Source organism: Onthophagus taurus, chromosome 3, assembly GCF_036711975.1.
Source record: "Onthophagus taurus isolate NC chromosome 3, IU_Otau_3.0, whole genome shotgun sequence".
Lineage (NCBI taxonomy): Eukaryota > Metazoa > Arthropoda > Insecta > Coleoptera > Scarabaeidae > Onthophagus > Onthophagus taurus.
The window spans coordinates 25,812,118-25,829,534 of record NC_091968.1 but is presented as its reverse complement, the minus strand read 5'-3'; the positions used below and the strand labels follow the sequence as shown (position 1 = coordinate 25,829,534).

At 31.9% G+C, this 17,417-nt stretch overlaps 1 protein-coding gene and 2 long non-coding RNA genes across 9 annotated transcripts in view; 2 read left to right on the top strand and 1 right to left on the bottom strand.

The window, feature by feature from the left end:
• LOC111416457 (retinal degeneration A) overlaps positions 1-15,065 on the top strand; it is a 77,369-nt gene extending 62,304 nt beyond the window's left edge. For 5 of the 7 annotated variants that reach the window (XM_023048484.2, XM_023048480.2, XM_071195525.1 and 2 more), the window contains 6 exons: positions 3,562-3,664; positions 3,807-4,405; positions 4,525-4,689; positions 4,980-5,030; positions 5,078-5,138; positions 7,594-15,065. In XM_023048484.2, the coding sequence (XP_022904252.2) occupies positions 3,562-3,664; positions 3,807-4,405; positions 4,525-4,689; positions 4,980-5,030; positions 5,078-5,138; positions 7,594-8,034 (1,420 nt within the window). In that variant the 3' untranslated portion in view covers positions 8,035-15,065. The remainder of the gene's footprint in view (positions 1-3,561; positions 3,665-3,806; positions 4,406-4,524; positions 4,690-4,979; positions 5,031-5,077; positions 5,139-7,593) is intronic. The other 2 variants (XM_023048483.2, XM_023048482.2) reach the window with 2 other exon arrangements.
• A 149-nt stretch (positions 15,066-15,214) lies between these two features.
• LOC111416460 (uncharacterized) lies at positions 15,215-16,504 on the top strand. Its single transcript, XR_002706538.2, has 4 exons — positions 15,215-15,262; positions 15,318-15,424; positions 15,509-15,648; positions 16,068-16,504. It is a non-coding gene; the product is annotated as an uncharacterized lncRNA (long non-coding RNA).
• Positions 16,343-17,416, bottom strand: LOC111416461 (uncharacterized). The gene is made up of 2 exons (XR_002706539.2): positions 16,734-17,416; positions 16,343-16,673 (listed from the first exon to the last, which is right to left on the bottom strand). It is a non-coding gene; the product is annotated as an uncharacterized lncRNA (long non-coding RNA).
• Position 17,417: the final 1 nt, after the last annotated feature.

Sequence of the window (17,417 nt, the reverse complement as noted above, 5' to 3'; positions counted from 1 at the left end):
ATCTAATAGACTGCCTAAGTCTGACGTCACAGAGATGGGCGGAGCTTATACCGACTCCAAACAATTTCATTGCTAACTACAGTTGCTAACGATAAATCGCTATAAAAATGTCATATTTATTTTAACATCTTTGATTATATATAATATGGATTGAGCTAACTGAATATATCTACTAACAAAAATGTGGCTCAAGGTGAATAGACGCAGATGGAAAGCGATAATGTGAAAGTGTAACAAAGATAGACATAAAACGGTACTAAATAGACGGGCGCATGCGCACAAAAGTGTCAAACCTCTTCCATTTGACGTTTATCGTTTTGTTGTGTCACAGCCAGTCACACCGTTATGTTTAAAAATGTATTGTTTCGTGTGCAAAGTTCGCTATAATACAGTTGCACATCACCTGTAAGTATTATAAATGTTACTTCTAATTGATAGTTTTTTATCTTATAAATTAACGCACGCCCATTATATGTCAGTACGCTTCTATGTCTATCTCGGTTCGATCACCTTGCGCAAGCTATCTCTCTCGTTGGCTCAATCCATATTATATATAATCAAAGTTTAACACTAATTTAAAAATTGCATAATCACAGTTAGCAACGAAATTGTTTGGAGTCTGTATAAGCTCCGCCCATTTCTGTGACGTCAAAGCTTAGGTTGTCTATTTGGGGAATACCCCAAGTTGTCTATATAATGTATAAATCAAGGACGGTAGTTCTAGTTTTAGTGGTTATTCAGCACTAGATTGCTGTGTATTTTTATTGAATTAAATATAGAACTAACACTAAACCTAGAACTAGAATCATTCGGGTTTAGCCGTTTTTAGAGACGTATGGCTAAACCCGATTGTTTCTAGTTCTAGGTCTAGTGTTAGTTCTAGTGACAGTGCTAGGTAGTGCTAGTTAGTATTATAAATGTATGTAGAATGATAAAAAACGTAGAATGTAAATGTATGTAGACTACTGAACTAAAACTAGAACTAACACTAGACCTAGAACTAGAAAGTTTCGGGTTTAGCCGTGCGTCCGAGACGCACGGCTAAATCCGAATGTTTCTAGTTCTTGGTCTAGTGTTAGTTCTAGTTTTACATTAGCACTATCACTAGAACTAACACAAGACCTAGAACTAGAATCATTTGGATTTAGCCGTCTTGAGAGACGTGCGGCTAAACCCAAATGTTTCTAGTTGTCGGTCTAGTGTTAGTTCTAGTTTTACACTAGCACTATCACTAGAACTAACACAAGACCTAGAACTAGAATCATTTGGATTTAGCCGTCTTGAGAGACGTGCGGCTAAATCCGAATGTTTCTAGTTCTTGGTCTAGTGTTAGTTCTAGTTTTACACTAGCACTATCACTAGAACTAACACAAGACCTAGAACTAGAATCATTTGGATTTAGCCGTCTTGAAAGACGTGCGGCTAAACCCAAATGTTTCTAGTTGTCGGTCTAGTGTTTGTTCTAGTTTTACACTAGCACTATCACTAAAACTAACAGAAGACCTAGAACTAGAATCATTCGGAATTAGCCGTCTTGAGAGACGTACGGCTAAATCCGAATGTTTCTAGTTTTCGTTCTAGTGTTAGTTCTAGTTTTACACTAGCACTATCACTAGAACTAACACAAGACCTAGAACTAGAATCATATGGATTTAGCCGTCTTGAGAGACGTGCAGCTAAACCCAAATGTTTCTAGTTGTCGATCTAGTGTTAGTTCTAGTTTTACACTAGCACTATCACTAAAACTAACATAAGACCTAGAACTAGAATCATTCAGGTTTAGCCGACGTATGGCTAAACCCGAATGTTTACTTAGCACTGTCACCCACTGTCACCAGTGACAGTGCTAGGTAGTGCTAATTAGTATTATAAAGCACTAGGTTGATGTATATTTCTACTGAACTAAAACTAGAACTAACACTAAACCTAGATCCCGAAACTTTCTAGTTCTCGGTCTAGTGTTAGTTCTAGTTTTAATTGTTACTCAGTGCGCTAGATTTTTGAATACTTTTATTGTACTAAAACTAGAACTAACACTGATCCTAGAATTAGAAACTTTCGGGTTTAGCCATCTTAAATTCTATATAGAATATTGACCGGTACACTACTTCAGGGCTGTTTCGGGGATTTACTGACTTCTCTGACTCTCTCATTTTAATATTTAAATCAAATAGAGCCTCAAATGATTAGTAGAATCCACGCTTCGTTTTTGTATTCATTTCAGTTTTTATAATATTAAGTAAAAAAACAGAATGATTATTTCTTTCTCCGTGATTATATAGAGAATGGTCAGTCAAAATACATATTTCAAAGCAAACATTTAGAAAACATTCTTATGTTGATCATAAAACTGGTTAACCTACTTCTTCTGTCCTTTGTTAACTCGCCTGCTTTTGAGAATACTCTTTCATATGGCACTGATGTTGCTGGTACGCAGAGGTACTTATTTAAAAATTTATACAGTTTCGACAACATCTCCTTCTTGGACTCTCATATCTGTAAAGAATTCAGTTTCTTATCTACCAATGGTAGGTCTAGGTACTGCTTTATTTGTGCTTCAGGAGAATGTGTCTGTGTGGACGCGCTGAATATCTGCTTAGCCTGATAATCTGGAGTTTCTAGATGCTGAATGGTAGCAATAATCAAATCCTCTGCTACTTCTATAATCAATTTAAGGGCTTGATTACCAGTTCATTTAATTTGGGGTTCAATAATGTCTAATACGAGGAAGGGAGTGTGCGTTATAGCCAAAAGTTCATTATTTGAAGAATTTCTAACACTACTCTATTACTATACTAGATTGGAAAAACAAAAGAGTCTGAACACTAGAAAGACTTTTTAGCTTCATTCCTGTCTTTGTAGTTTTTGCTTAGCCTCTTTCTTCTATTACCAGTCTTTTTCATATCTTTCCGGTCTCTGCTGACTCTTCCTCTTGTTTGCCCAGTGTCCTTTTTTTATGTGCAGTTTCTGTTCAGTACCTTTCTTATATTTGCAGTCTCTATTGCAATCTCAATCAGTCTCAATCACTAATATTTGTTTGAAAATCATTGGGTACTTGTCTAAATGCTCAAAAATTTGTGCTAAGTTATATAAAGTTGTTCAGATTCATTAAAAATTTGTCTAAATGATTAAGAACTGATTTTAAGTTATTCCCAAGATGTTCAAAATTATTGAAGGTTGGATGGCACTCATTGGATATTTGGTTAAACGCTCAAAAATCATTATGGAAAGGGGGTTTATAATCATTCAAAGCTTGTCTAAATGATTAGAAAGTAGCTCATAGGTATTTCAAGTTGTTCATAATAATTAAAAACTTGATACTAATTACTGAAAGTTTGTCTAAATCATTGGGTGCAAGTTTATAGCTATTCCAAGTTGTTCAAAATCCTGGAAATTTGATTGCTAAGCATTGGAAAGTTGTCTAAATGATTGAGAACAGGTTCATAACTACTCCAGGTTGTTAAAAATCTAAGAGAGCTCATTAGTAATCATTGGAAACTTGTCTAAATAATAAAGAATCGAGATTTTCCTATAATTTAATATTTATTTATTTATTTATAGTTATGGTGGTGGTACACACCCTTGGAATCGATCCATGGGAGCTTCAGAACCTAGCACCGAAGACGGATTAATTGAAGTCGTCGGATTAACCACTTACCAACTTGTGAGTAAGTTAGAATTAACACAAAAATTTCGTGGTTGTGCTTTGTTTATGTTGTTATAATTTGTGTTATTAATTGTAATTAACAAAAAAACACGTAAAATGTGTCTTTAACCTTTTCAATAATCTTACAAATCTTTTTTAGCCACTTTTACAAGCTGGCGGTCATGGTACGTGCATAACGCAATGCCGTACTGCGAAAATTATCACCTCAAAAACGATCCCGATGCAAGTTGATGGCGAAGCGTGCAAATTAAACCCATCAATAATAACGTTATCGCTCCTAAACAAAGCGACCATGTTGGCGAAACGAAAAGGAACGAAAACCGCCTCAGGGCCTTGTGTTCCTCTTGATAACGTTCACGTAACTTTACACCGAATTTTAATGTCTGATTACGAACAACATCATTATGATAAGGAATTGTTAACGCAAGCTGCAATGACGATTGGGTCATTAGAAGTCGATCCATCATCCGATTTAGAACAAGTCAGGAATCAAATTAATAAATTTTTAGAAGATCAACCATGTCCGATTGCTGATTGGTGTTTCGTCGATTCTTGTACAGCTGAACGTTTCTTTCGGATCGATCGCGCTCAAGAAAATATTCATTTTATTTCGGATATAGCTTATGATAATCTATATATTTTGGAATGTACAACGGTTTCAGTACCACAAACACCAGAAGATGAAACGGCGGTTCCTTCGCCAGCTCATTGCGGTGTTATACCGGAAATGAGAATAAGGTAAGTATTTGGAGGTTAATTTAAGACACACCGTGTTTGAGCTTAAAACCGCGATAATTTAAACACAGTGGAAATGTGTTGTTATAAGTGTTTATGGAAGGTTTTAATTGGTATCGCAGTGACGAGGGAAGTTTGGATTCGCCGAGCGATCAACCACCTTTATCTCCAAAGATACAATCACCAGAAGAGAATAAGGATGAAGAAGGAAAAGATGATGGAAATGAAGATGGTGGGAATGTGGAAAAAAACGGAAACGTTTCGGATCAAACGCTTAAGCTTAGAAGGTATTTTCAAGTGGTGAACGCGGTGGCTTATTTTTATACCAAGCCACTAATCGAATTAAATTAAAATGATTTAGAAAAATGGGAGGGGGGAATCATCTAGCAAAAAAAAACTGTGATCAATTTTATTTTTCTTTTTAATCACTCTGTACAGTTTTTTTATTTATTAAGAGTTTTTTCCTTTTTCTTTTTTGAATAAAGTTATTAAGATGTTAATTTAACATTTTTCTTTTAACATTTATAAAAAATGTTCATGTTAAATTAACCTTTTTCTATTATTCAATTACACGCAGCATTGATGAGAGACTTTTTGGGTTTTCTCAGGATTCTTATAACGCCTTTAGGTATGAATTTGAATAAATTTATTTATATTATTAATTAAATTTAACAGTTTAAGGGAAAAACACACCGAATTGATGATCAAGGCTGCCAAAGTTGGTGAATTAAAAACCGTAAGTTATTACTACTTATTACATTAACCTTCGAGCGGGCGCGCTGTCATAAAATTTATGACAATTTTCGTTTTTATAATATATCTCCTTATACAGGGCCGCTGATATGTATAGAAACGGTTAGTTATCTCCTAAAGTAAGATAACTAGTGAAAAATGTTGAGGTAAATTACAATAAATTAAACAAATTAAGTATACAGGATCAGTCAAAAAGTTATGACGAAACTAAACTACGTTTTCTTTAATGGAACACCCTGTATATTATTCCATATTTCAGTTCATCTCGAAATTTTAAACAAAATTCATGTAACACATCATAAACCTGAACTGAACCGTTTTTCAGATATCGAGCTTTTATAAATTTACGAATTTATCTAATTAGTGACGTAATTTATTTACGTTGCTATGGAGATTAGAAATTTTCAAAAGGTACCTTGATAAATTATGAACATAATCGACAAAAATATTTTTGTGTAATTTATAAGAGTAATATTCAAAGTTTAATATCTCGAAAACGGTTAAGTTTAGGTTTACAAATTTCGAGGTGATCCCAAATATGGTATAATATACAGGATGTTCTATTAAAGAAAACACAACTTGGTTTCGTCATAACTTTTTGACTGACCCTATATACTTAATTTGTCTTTATTGTAATAAATTTTAAAAAACACTAAAGCTTTTGTATTAAGATTTTTTGCTAGCTATCTTACTTCAGGAGATAACCGACCGTTTCCATACATATCAGCGACCTGTATTATGCATTTGAAAGCATTTAACGCTAAAGTAGTATTCATGTAACTATGTATTTTTTCATGATGAAAAAAAAAATATATTGACATTGTTTTTATGGCAAAAAAGTTATAAAAGACAAAAAATTTACACATTAATAGCTGATTTAAAGGCCGTATTTATATTATGGGATGTATTAAGAGATATAAATGTATTATAAACAAGTTTTGAGTCTAACATGAAGGTTTCGGATCATTTGCACATTTTTGGAAAATACAGGTCCGTAATGACAATTTTGTTGGAATCGAAATTTTTTTCACCTTTTCAATCTTTTCGGTTTTTCGTGAGTTTATGGAAATATTCATTATATTCAAAGGCTTAAGACGACTAAACTTGAATGATTCTAGTTCTAGGTCTAGTGTTAATTCTAGTTTTACACTGGCACTATCACTGGAACTAACACAAGACCTAGAACTAGAAACATTCGAATTTATGGAAAATATTTACATAAAACAGTCTGAACACAAGAAAGACTTTGAGCAGAAAGAAAAGAAACTTTTTAGTAATTTTGAACAACTTGACATAGATGTGGAGTATGTCTTTATTAATTAGACAAGTTTCCAATGATTATTAATGAACTCTCCTAAATTTTTAACAACCTGGAGTAGTTATGAACCCGTTCTCAATCATTTAGACAACTTTCCAATGCTTACTAATCAGATTTCCAGGATTTTGAACAACTTGGAATAGCTATAAACTTGCACCCAATGATTTAGACAAACTTTCAGTAATTAGTATCAAGTTTTTAATTATTATGAACAACTTGAAATACCTAAATACCTTGTCTAAATCATTTAGACAAGCTTTGAATGATTATATTATTCCATAATGATTTTTGAGCGTTTAAACAAATATCCAATGAGTGCCAACCAACCTTCAATAATTTTGAACATTTTGGAATAACTTAAAATCAGTTCTTTATCATTTAGATACATTTTTAATGAGTCTGAACAATTTTATATAACATACAACCCGTTTTTGAGCATTTAGACAAGTACCTAACAATTTCCAAACAAGTTTTAGTAATTTTGACCATCTTGGAGTAACTTAAAGTCTGTTGAATGTGAGAATGACTGAAAATAGGAGAAAGAGACTGAATAGAGACTGCAAACATAAGAAAGATACTGAACAGAGACTGCAAATGCAAAAAGGACACTGTGCAAAAAGGAGGAAGATTCAGCAGGGATCGGAAAAATATGAAAGAATCTGGTAATAGAAGAAAGAGGCAGAACAAAAACTAGAAAGACAGGATGAAAGCTGGAAGGAATGAATGGAGATTGAGTAAAGACTGGAATGACATGAGAGCAACTGGTAATAGCAAAAAAACGAGTTGTTTTGAAGATTTAACGATATGCCGCGACAAACTACAAAGAGATCCATCGTCTGGGACCATTTTGAACGAAGAAGAGATGTCTCAGTATGTAGTAAAGTGAACGAGAATTTAAATTATATGGCAATACTAGTAATTTAAGTCAACACCTTACTATTACAACAATTGTTTAATATAAATGAAATATTTTTATTCTACCAAATGTGTATTTTAACCGTTTTATTAAAAATAACGTAATATTTATTAATACGAACCTGATGTCATAAAATTTATGACACGCGCTCGCTCGAAGGTTAACTAATTAATAATCTAATTTAATATTTTCTGTATTTTTTAGTTGAAAGATTTATCAACTCAAGGTTATTCGTTATTAACGAAAGATTCAACGGGACAAACCGTTCTTCATTACGCAGCTCGTTACGGCCATAAAGAAATCGTGAAATACGTTTTGGAAACGGCGCCATCTACAATTTTGGACGTTAAAGATTTAACGACCGGACAAACGGCTCTACATAAAGCCGCGGCGTATAGATGGCGCACGATTTGTTGTATGTTGGTGGCCGCGGGCGCTGGTTTAAATATTCCTGACAATCGGGGTTTATCTCCGAGACTTTTAGCTCTTCAAGCGGATGATCACGAACTTGCAAACTACCTCGAAAGTAAGTTAATTAATAATGTTAATGTGTATCTAGGGATCGATATTTCGGTAAATATTCAAGTATTTCTAACCTTACGTTGCCATGGAGATTTCATGGTGACAATAAATATTAATTCCTAAATAGGTGGCGTCATTTTTATGAAAAACGTCAAGGATAGAATTTAACAGAATTGCTACATCCATTGTTGTGACAATGTGCTCGCACACAACGTCACACCATTTGCCACGCCCAGTCAGCTGTTATTGTGTTTTATGCGTTTGCTGTATTTTTTAGACGTATTAATGTCTATCATATAACCTCTAAAAGCACTAGAACTCAATGACAGTTAACTAGGGGCGTGGCAAATAGCGTGACGTACAGTGCGGGCAACCAACCCATAGTGGGCTATACTCTGTTTTTAAACCAGGAGGAGTAAACGCGAAAGTCAGAAAATCACCAGAAAATATCACTAGATATTTTGGCGGTAAATTTAAATTAATAATTATTATTATTTATTTATTTACTTATTATTGTATTTATTTTCGTTTGTTATCGTCAACACTAAACATACAAATTAACATTGAAGTTATGAGTGTATTTATTTCAAAATATAATAAAGAAGGGTTTAAGAACACAAAATTTACAATAATGACACGAAACTGTCGAATTGTCAATAACCTAACCTTCAAATTCAAAATTGCCTGTGTGTGAAGCTTCCTCGCATTCAACCAATCACGTGCAAGGTCAATCTGGTGACCAATTTAAAATACTCCTCCTGGTTTAAAAACAGAGTATAATTGCCAAAGAAAACTTCAAGGTATAATTAATGTTTGTAAACAAAACTAACCTTACCTAACATTCCTTCACGCTATAATTGACATTACAAAAGAAAACTTCACGCTATAATTGCCATTACTAATTGCCAAAGAAAACTTCATGGTATAATTAATGTTTGTAAACAAAACTAACCTTACCTCACATTCCTTCACGCTATAATTGACATTACAAAAGAAAACTTCACGCTATAATTGCCATTACTAATTGCCAAAGAATACTTCATGGTATAATTAATGTTTGTAAACAAAACTAACCTTACCGAACATTCCTTCACGCTATAATTGACATTACAAAAGAAAACTTCACGCTATAATTGCCATTACTAATTGCCAAAGAATATTTCATGGTATAATTAATGTTTGTAAACAAAACTAACCTTACCTAACATTCAGCGTCTGAAGACACAGGCCTAAACCCGAAACTTAAAAATATACTACTTAGCGCTGAATAACAATTAAAACTAGAACTATACTCTGTTTTTAAACCAGGAGGAGTAAACGCGAAAGTCAGAAAATCACCAGAAAATATCACTAGATATTTTGGCGGTAAATTTAAATTAATAATTATTATTTATTTATTTACTTATTATTGTATTTATTTTCGTTTGTTGTCGTCAACACTATACATACAAATTAACATTGAAGTTATGAGTGTATTTATTTCAAAATATAATAAAAAAGGGTTTAAGAACACAAAATATACAATAATGACACGAAACTGTCGAATTATCAATTACCTAACCTTCAAATTCAAAATTGCCTGTGTGTGAACCTTCCTCGCAATCAACCAATCACGTGCAAGGTCAATCTGGTGACAAATTTAAAATACTCCTCCTGGTTTAAAAACAGAGTATACAAAACAACAATGGATGTAGCAGTCCTGTTAGATTCTACTGTCCTTGGAAAAACGTAAACAAAACGATTTCTTCTAACTTTCTTTTTAATATTAAATAATTACCGAGATAACGATCCCAAACTAAGTAAATATACACTTAACCCCCGATTTACACGGAAGATAGGTTCTGCACAAAACCGTATAAATTGAAATCTTGAATTTTGCTAAGTAAATTCGTGTATATTGAGGTATATGTTAAATAAAGTAAAAAAAGAATACAACAAATAGGGCTTGGAAGGAAGTGTGGGTGAGAGATAAAGACGTAACTCAAAGACTGCTAGAAGCAGAGATGATGTTTTGGAGAAAATGCTGCGGCATAACTATGCTGGATCAAGTTGAAAATGAGGAAATAAGGAGAATGATGGCACAAAACCTCAATAATAGACACTATAAATGAAAAGCAACTAAAATGATATCTATGCCAAATGAGTAAAGAGAGAGTCCCAGTTAAGGTTTCGAACTGGGTGCCAGCAGGCCTAGGAAAAAATGGATCCAGGTTGGGATGTAAGAAGCGGCAATAAAAAAAGCTGCAAATACTCGCCAAATAGAATAGAATAAACAATATACCGGAATTTCATATAACTCGCAATATATGAATGCAATAACCATAGTTATGAAACTATTATGCACTTGCACTGCCCACATAAAATGCAACATAGCTTAATAGTACAGGGCTTAGTAGTATACCCTAGCACTATCTATATAATTCTAGTGATAGTGTTGATGTAGAACTAGAACTAATCGTCTTAGGAGCATTAAGAGAATGCCGCGTCGATAATCGATACTCAAAACTAATTATTATACAGGTGTCTCAGCGAGACCGGTCATTAGACGTTTCTGAGGTTCTGGCGAAAATAAAAATTTGAGCATTCAGACTTAAATATTATCAATTACGATCTCTTTGTCTAAAATATTTTCAGATTTCTTCCACTTCCGGTTATACCGGAAGTCGCCACTAACTTTATTTTTTTAAATGGAACACCCCGTATATTTTTACATATTTGGATTTGTCTGTTTTCAAGGTTTATAAATAACTTTACTTTTTGCAATTTGACTCGGTCGTTCTCGAGTTATTCGAATTTTTCTAGAAAAATCTGCTCCAGCAGACATTTGTTCAAAAAATCAGAAAACACTCAATTTTTGGGATATCAATTTAGGATTGAGAACATGCTTAAGCAACATGATGGAGTATGTTTTGGTGCCGAGAACTGCGGTCTAGAACGTTTGATCACTTTACTATGGCACGTTAACTTTTCAAAATTTGGAAGTACCATAACTTCATTTTTTTAAATAGCACCCCCCATATTTTATTTTTTAGTCGTCTTCGGTGTCTCATTCTACATCTTTTATATCCGATATGACCCATACCTAATATTAATAGTTTGGGAGATAATTAGGGTTGTTTGAAAAATGCACACATATCATATGGATATTTAGCCTAGTGTGCCATGAAAAACAAGCCTTCTCAATGAGTTCTTGTCAAAGACTCATTTGTTTACGTCACTTGATGCATGTGAGCTAATAATTATCTGTTATGTCCCTTAATATTAGTACTGAAACGTATTAAAATCGATAACAATAACGAAAGTAATATTTACACAAATCAAGAAATTCTTAATTTATTTTTTTTGCATGAAAAGCGCGACAAAGTTCGTAGTATGATTCCCAGATCTTCTTTGGCAGCTCGAATTGAGGTGTTGGCACTGGGCTCGAAATAAGCCAAGGTATTCACCTCTTCCGTTGCATTATCTACTACATTTTTTGGTCAGTTTAACACTTGATTAATTCGTCCAAAATGCAAAAAATTTGCTTTTATTCCTCTAAATTTACCTTTTGTCATCGGAGATAAATGTGGATAATTTTCATTAAACATTCTGCAAGTTCTACTAAGAACTTTGTCGTGCACAAAAAATAAATTATGGATTTCTTCATTTGTATAAACATTATTTACGTTATTAATATCCACTTTAACTGGTTTTAGACTCACAAGCACCAAACAACCTAAATTAGACTTTGACGTTTATTAATAAGTCATTAAACATTTGTTTTCCATGGCACACTAGGTTAATATCCATATGATATGAGCATTTTTCAAAAAACCCTAATTATTTCTCAAACTATTAATGTTAGGCATAGGACATATGGAATATAAAAGATGTAAAATGAGACGCCGAAGACGACTAAGTAATAAAATATGGGGGGTGCCATTTAAAAAAATGAAGTTATGGGGCTTCCAAATTTCGAAAAGTTAACGAATCATAATAAAGTGACCAAAACACCAAAACCAAAACATACTCCATCATGTTGTTTAAGCATGTTCTGAATCCTAAATTGATATCTCAAAAATTGAGTGTTCTATGATTTTTTGAACAAATGTCCGCTGGAGCTAATTTTTCTAGAAAAATTCGAATAACTCGAGAACTGCTGGTTCAAATTGCAAAAAATAAAGTTATTTATAAACTTTCAAAACAGACAAATTCAAATATGTAAAAATATACAGGTGTTCCATTTAAAAAAATTAAGTAGGTGGCGACTTCCGGTATAACCGGAAGTGCTAGAAATCTGAAAATATTTTAGATGAAGAGAACGTAATTGATAATACTTAAGTCTGCATTCTCAAATTTTTTGTTTGGCCAGAACCCTAGAAACGTCTAATAACCGGTCTCGCTGAGACACCCTGTATAAGATCTACAGAAAAGCGACTATGGTGATACAACTACATGATGTGACCGAACATATCCCGACTGGTAAAGGGGTAAGGCAGGGTGACAAGATGTCTCCTAAGCTATTTATCATAGCTGAACTAATGGATATACACCTATATTGGCCATGAAATTAAAATCACAAGAGATAACTAGACCTGCGAACTATGGAGGAGAATAATCCTCTCATGGGCATCATATGATAAACTCAGAGATGTGTTTAAGAACAAGCTATAGTAGACGTCACGAGAGCTGGCAGTAAATCATCATTTTCCGCTCTTACAAATGCCATACGTAGTTCACAAACCGCTAGAGAGTAATGTGTGTTGGAAAGAGATAGCATTAGTTTAATATGTCTGCTGTACAATTCAAATGGCCACGTCGAAAAAGTACGTCTGTTCTTCTAAGGGATGTCACTTTATAATTATAACCTCAAATCGAAAGGTCTTATGAGCGTTGTCATGAATCTGTTAGTGTTTTCACAAGCCGAAAATGTTTTCTTTGAAAGGAAAATCATTAAATAATATCTTTGACATATAACCTCCATTACTAACATAACCTACATTTAAATGTATGTGGTGAAATAATCTAAGTCGTACGTCCATATCTTGATTCATACCATTTTTAAGCGATCTGTCACTGCCAGCTCTCGTGGTTTCTACTATACCAACATGTCTAAAAAGAAAAGTGTTCGATTAGTGCGACCTATGGGCCAGAAACACTGACTTTGACCATAACATCTACCAACGGGCTTAGAACAACACAGCGTAAAATGGAAAGATCAATGGTGGGAGTATCACGTTAGAAATGAGGACTTGCGCCGAAGAGCAGACGTTATTTCTCGCATCGCCATATTCAAATGGAAATGAGGACGAAAAAGCTGTTGGAATGGACGGATAACATTAAGAAATTTGCTAATAATATCCAAGGACAGGAAGAAATGACTGGAAATAGGGGAATCCTATGTCCAGCAGTAGACACTGAGGGCAGAGTGATGATGATGTTATAAATCTGGACGATGACCACCAAAAAAGCTTGAAAACCAGTCTTATTTTATCTCTGATTGTTAAGAATCCGGGAGATAACCGGGATTCCCCTAAATGTATATTTTTACAACCCCGGGCATCCCCTGTGTTCTTTTCATCAGTGTACCAAAGGCAAAAAATGCTATCAAATTTTTGTATAGACGTATATAGAGTGGAATATAGAGTAAAACAAGTTCCGTGTAAATGGGGGGATAGTTGTAGTTAGATTAATATAAGAAAGTCCTTATATAAGTTATAATTTTATGATTTTAGGTCAAGAACGATTTCAAATAGTTGAATTTGAAACTGTGGTGTAGAAAATGCAATAAAAGAAATCTTTTAACTTTTAAAAACAACTCGAAAATATTAAAATAAAAAAAAAATATATAGAAAAGAAAAAACTATAAAGTCTTAAATGCCTTATAAATAACTCTTAAGTAGAGATTTTAATTAAATTAAAGAAAAAAAAACTTCTAAGAAGGACCCACTATTGTGATATTAAATGGCTCGAGTTGTATTTAACCTAAAAAAAGTAAGATTGAGGTGTTTTTAGATCACATGCAATAAAAGAAGAAGATAAAAAAGCTTTGATTTCTTTCCGTGGTAGTTTTAATCGACCACTTTTTAACATATCATTCAACATTCCTTTTTAAACGACTAAAAGTTGTAAATAATCGATTCTTATGAAAAGTATAATTAATTTCGACCTCAACTTCTTGAATTTTATGTAAAAGAAATCTGCAACGAATTCCATTTATATATTAAAAGAAAATTTAAAAATAATTCCTCAAAAAGACAATCCTTAATACCGTACTCGTAGTATTAATTAAAATTAATAATCACTTTAATAACAAATGTATTTCACTGCATTAAGCAAATAGGATTTGAAAAAAAACATTAATTAACCTAAAAAATTTAAAAAAAAATGTGTACAGTCTTAAATATGTAAATATTAATTTATTTTTTAATCATTAAGTATTTTTAAAAGAAAATTTAGGGTGATGTGAGGGAAACAATTAAAAACTTGTAAGTTGCATTGAATGATCTCAAAATCTTAATCGCACCGGAAGTGTTAAGCACATCGCTTCCTGTGCGAATTTTTTGAGCCCCAAAATGAATCGATTTCGCGATCATTCAATTTGTATTGGATTAATTAGTGATTGTTGATAAATAAGAACACCAAATACGTTTTATTAATCTCGTTAAAAAGAAATAATTCCGGCTCACGTTCGATTCGTCTTTAAATTTTTAATACTAATAACGTAGAGTTTCGATTAAAAAAGAACTAATGGGTCCAACTGTGTCTGTAGAAATAATTAAAAGTCGTATATTTAAATCAAAAATTAAGATAAAAAAGAATTAAACCCGAATTTTCAATCAATTATTGCCCAATTTTTCTAGAAACGATCTAGGAAAGCGTTTTATTCAGGGATAATGAAGATTAAAGAGAATAAAAAGGGCTTTTTCTGCATGTTTTTTCTTCTCGGAGTAAATGCACCTTAAGTACAGTTGCACGATGTTCAAGAACTCTCTCAATATTTTTACATCATAAAAGTAATTAACAAAAAAAAACGATTTTAAAATTTAAAAAAGGTTATTCATGTAATTATTATAATTAAACGGTAAAATTATGAATTTTATTGACTGTTTCGAATTTTCTAAGCCTAAAAATGTATAAAATTATTAAAATTACGAATAAATATTTTAATTCTCTTTTCTTCTTATTAATTTAATACCAATCCTCACATCTATTAGATAATAAACAAATCTCATTTGGTCATATTATGCTTAATTCGGAGGAGTAAAATGAAAAGCCACGTTTACACAGTGTAATTTTTCAAATGACTCAGGTAAGCGTGAGACTTTATTTGTGGGTTCAACGCTTGTGTAAACAAGTACAAAATAAATAAGTAAATTTTAACAAAACTCTCAGTGAAATAATTAATATTATTTTTTAACTTGTAGTTATACAAAGTAAAATTAATTAACCAGTTTTAATAATTGAATTATACGTAAAGAAATTGTAATAACATAACCAAACAAAATAATACCTCAAATTAATCGTATTTTAGGTAAGTGAAATTTGAAATGAAAATTAAAATAAAAACAACGAATAATAAAGAAATTGGAAATTATAACTTAGCTTAATCTTGTAGATTAATGAAGTTCTCGGATAAGGTAACTTGGACTCTTCAAAAAGGATCGGTAACAAAGATTGGATTGGAATAATTCTTCGGAATGGTATACTGGATTAATTGGATCAGGAACCACTTAATTTTCTTGTTTATTATTAAAGGTGATTAATTTTAATTAAAATAATCTTCTTAATTAACTTATTAAATAAGTTTACTATTTTTGAGGTTATGTCAATGGTGATTGACAGGTAACCTAACTTTTGTTTTGGTTTTTTTTAAACGATCGCGGACAAAATTAGCGTGCACTCATCATCACATTCGAAATCACACTAAAATCTACCAGTTTCGTTTGTTTAATGCTACAACGTTTTAAATAACGTCTTCTGATTGGTTAAATTCTTCAACTTGAAATTCGTAATTTAAATTTCTCCGGTATAGCCAACTTAGAAATGTCAAATGTCACTAATTAAATTTTATCAAAAATTATTGAAATTTCTATTTTAACAATATTTATGTATGAAATTTTGTAGTTTTGTTGCATTAACTTTGTTTGTGCTTATTTCGGAACATTTTCTTTTAGATTTCAACGTCCAGCTTCAAAAATACATTCAAAAATTTAATCTACAGATTTTCGTCCAATTCTTCATCAAAACTCCCATATGATGGATGGTTTTCCTTCTTGACATACTAAGATTATCGTTTTCAATCGTTTCAACCGGACAAACATGAATTACAATAAGAAATTAATGAAAAATTAAATTTGAGGTTATGTTACTGTCAAAATTCTACAAAATTACTTCGTATTGACTTTACATGGATTAAATACAATAAAAAACGTAAACGATCAACAATACATAACATATTTACAACATTTTATTAGTACAAAAACAAATTTCTATAATTATCATTGGTAACCTCACCTACGATCAATACGATTATGCAAAATTTAAAAAAATAATAATGTATGACATGGTTTGGTTATATTACTATAATATAGATTCTTTTTTACTTGATGTGTATGACCTTCCCTTGTATTTTATTTTTTGTATGCCTCACATTGATGATAAAGTTTCTTTCTTTACACATTCCATTTTAAACTTTCTAAATGTACATGCTCTTTTAATTATCAGATAATTTACTAAACCTGTTGATGAGACTTCGTGATAATGGAAAAACCAAATTTATCCTTTATAAACGTGATATAGATTGGCAAAATTACAAACGACTAAGAAATTTACCTACTTACTACTTTAACTACTACTACTATACGACAAAGCCCAAAAAAAAGGTTAATTTAGTAATTTGTTGGTTGATACTGGTGATAATAGCTCAAGGCAGTTGTGGAATGATCTTTTTAGGCGTGATAGAAGCGATATCGAAGTGAGGTTATGTTTACATAAAATTTTTCATGGATAATTAAATAATTAAAAACATTTAAAGATAAATTAATAAATGGAATTATATAAAAAATTTGCGTTTTAATTCTTATTATTTTTATAATGTCTAAAAAGCAAATAATAATTAAAAAAGATAGTTAAAGAAATCTACTTTGTCAATATATTTAATTTGAGTGACGTCACGAGATGGCGCTTTAAAAAAAAATTTAAAAATTAATTGTATGACATACTTTCAAAACCTTATTCTAAACAACTTTGTTGATGAAACTAATAAATAGGTTATAAAAAATAATAATCTTACAAATTATTACAAAAACGCCTCTTTCACTTGATTTTTGAAAGAGAAATTATGGTGATTATCGGTGCGGAAAAACAGTTTTTATTTTTTTTTCTTGTTTATTTTTTAATGTTTGTAATTTATTTCCACCTAAAACGAGCTTTCTCCAATTCATCGTTGATCGTACAAGTTTTAATGCGACAGGTAATGCTACCTGTTTACTAAAACGCGTTTGTATTGAGTTTAAACGATGTCT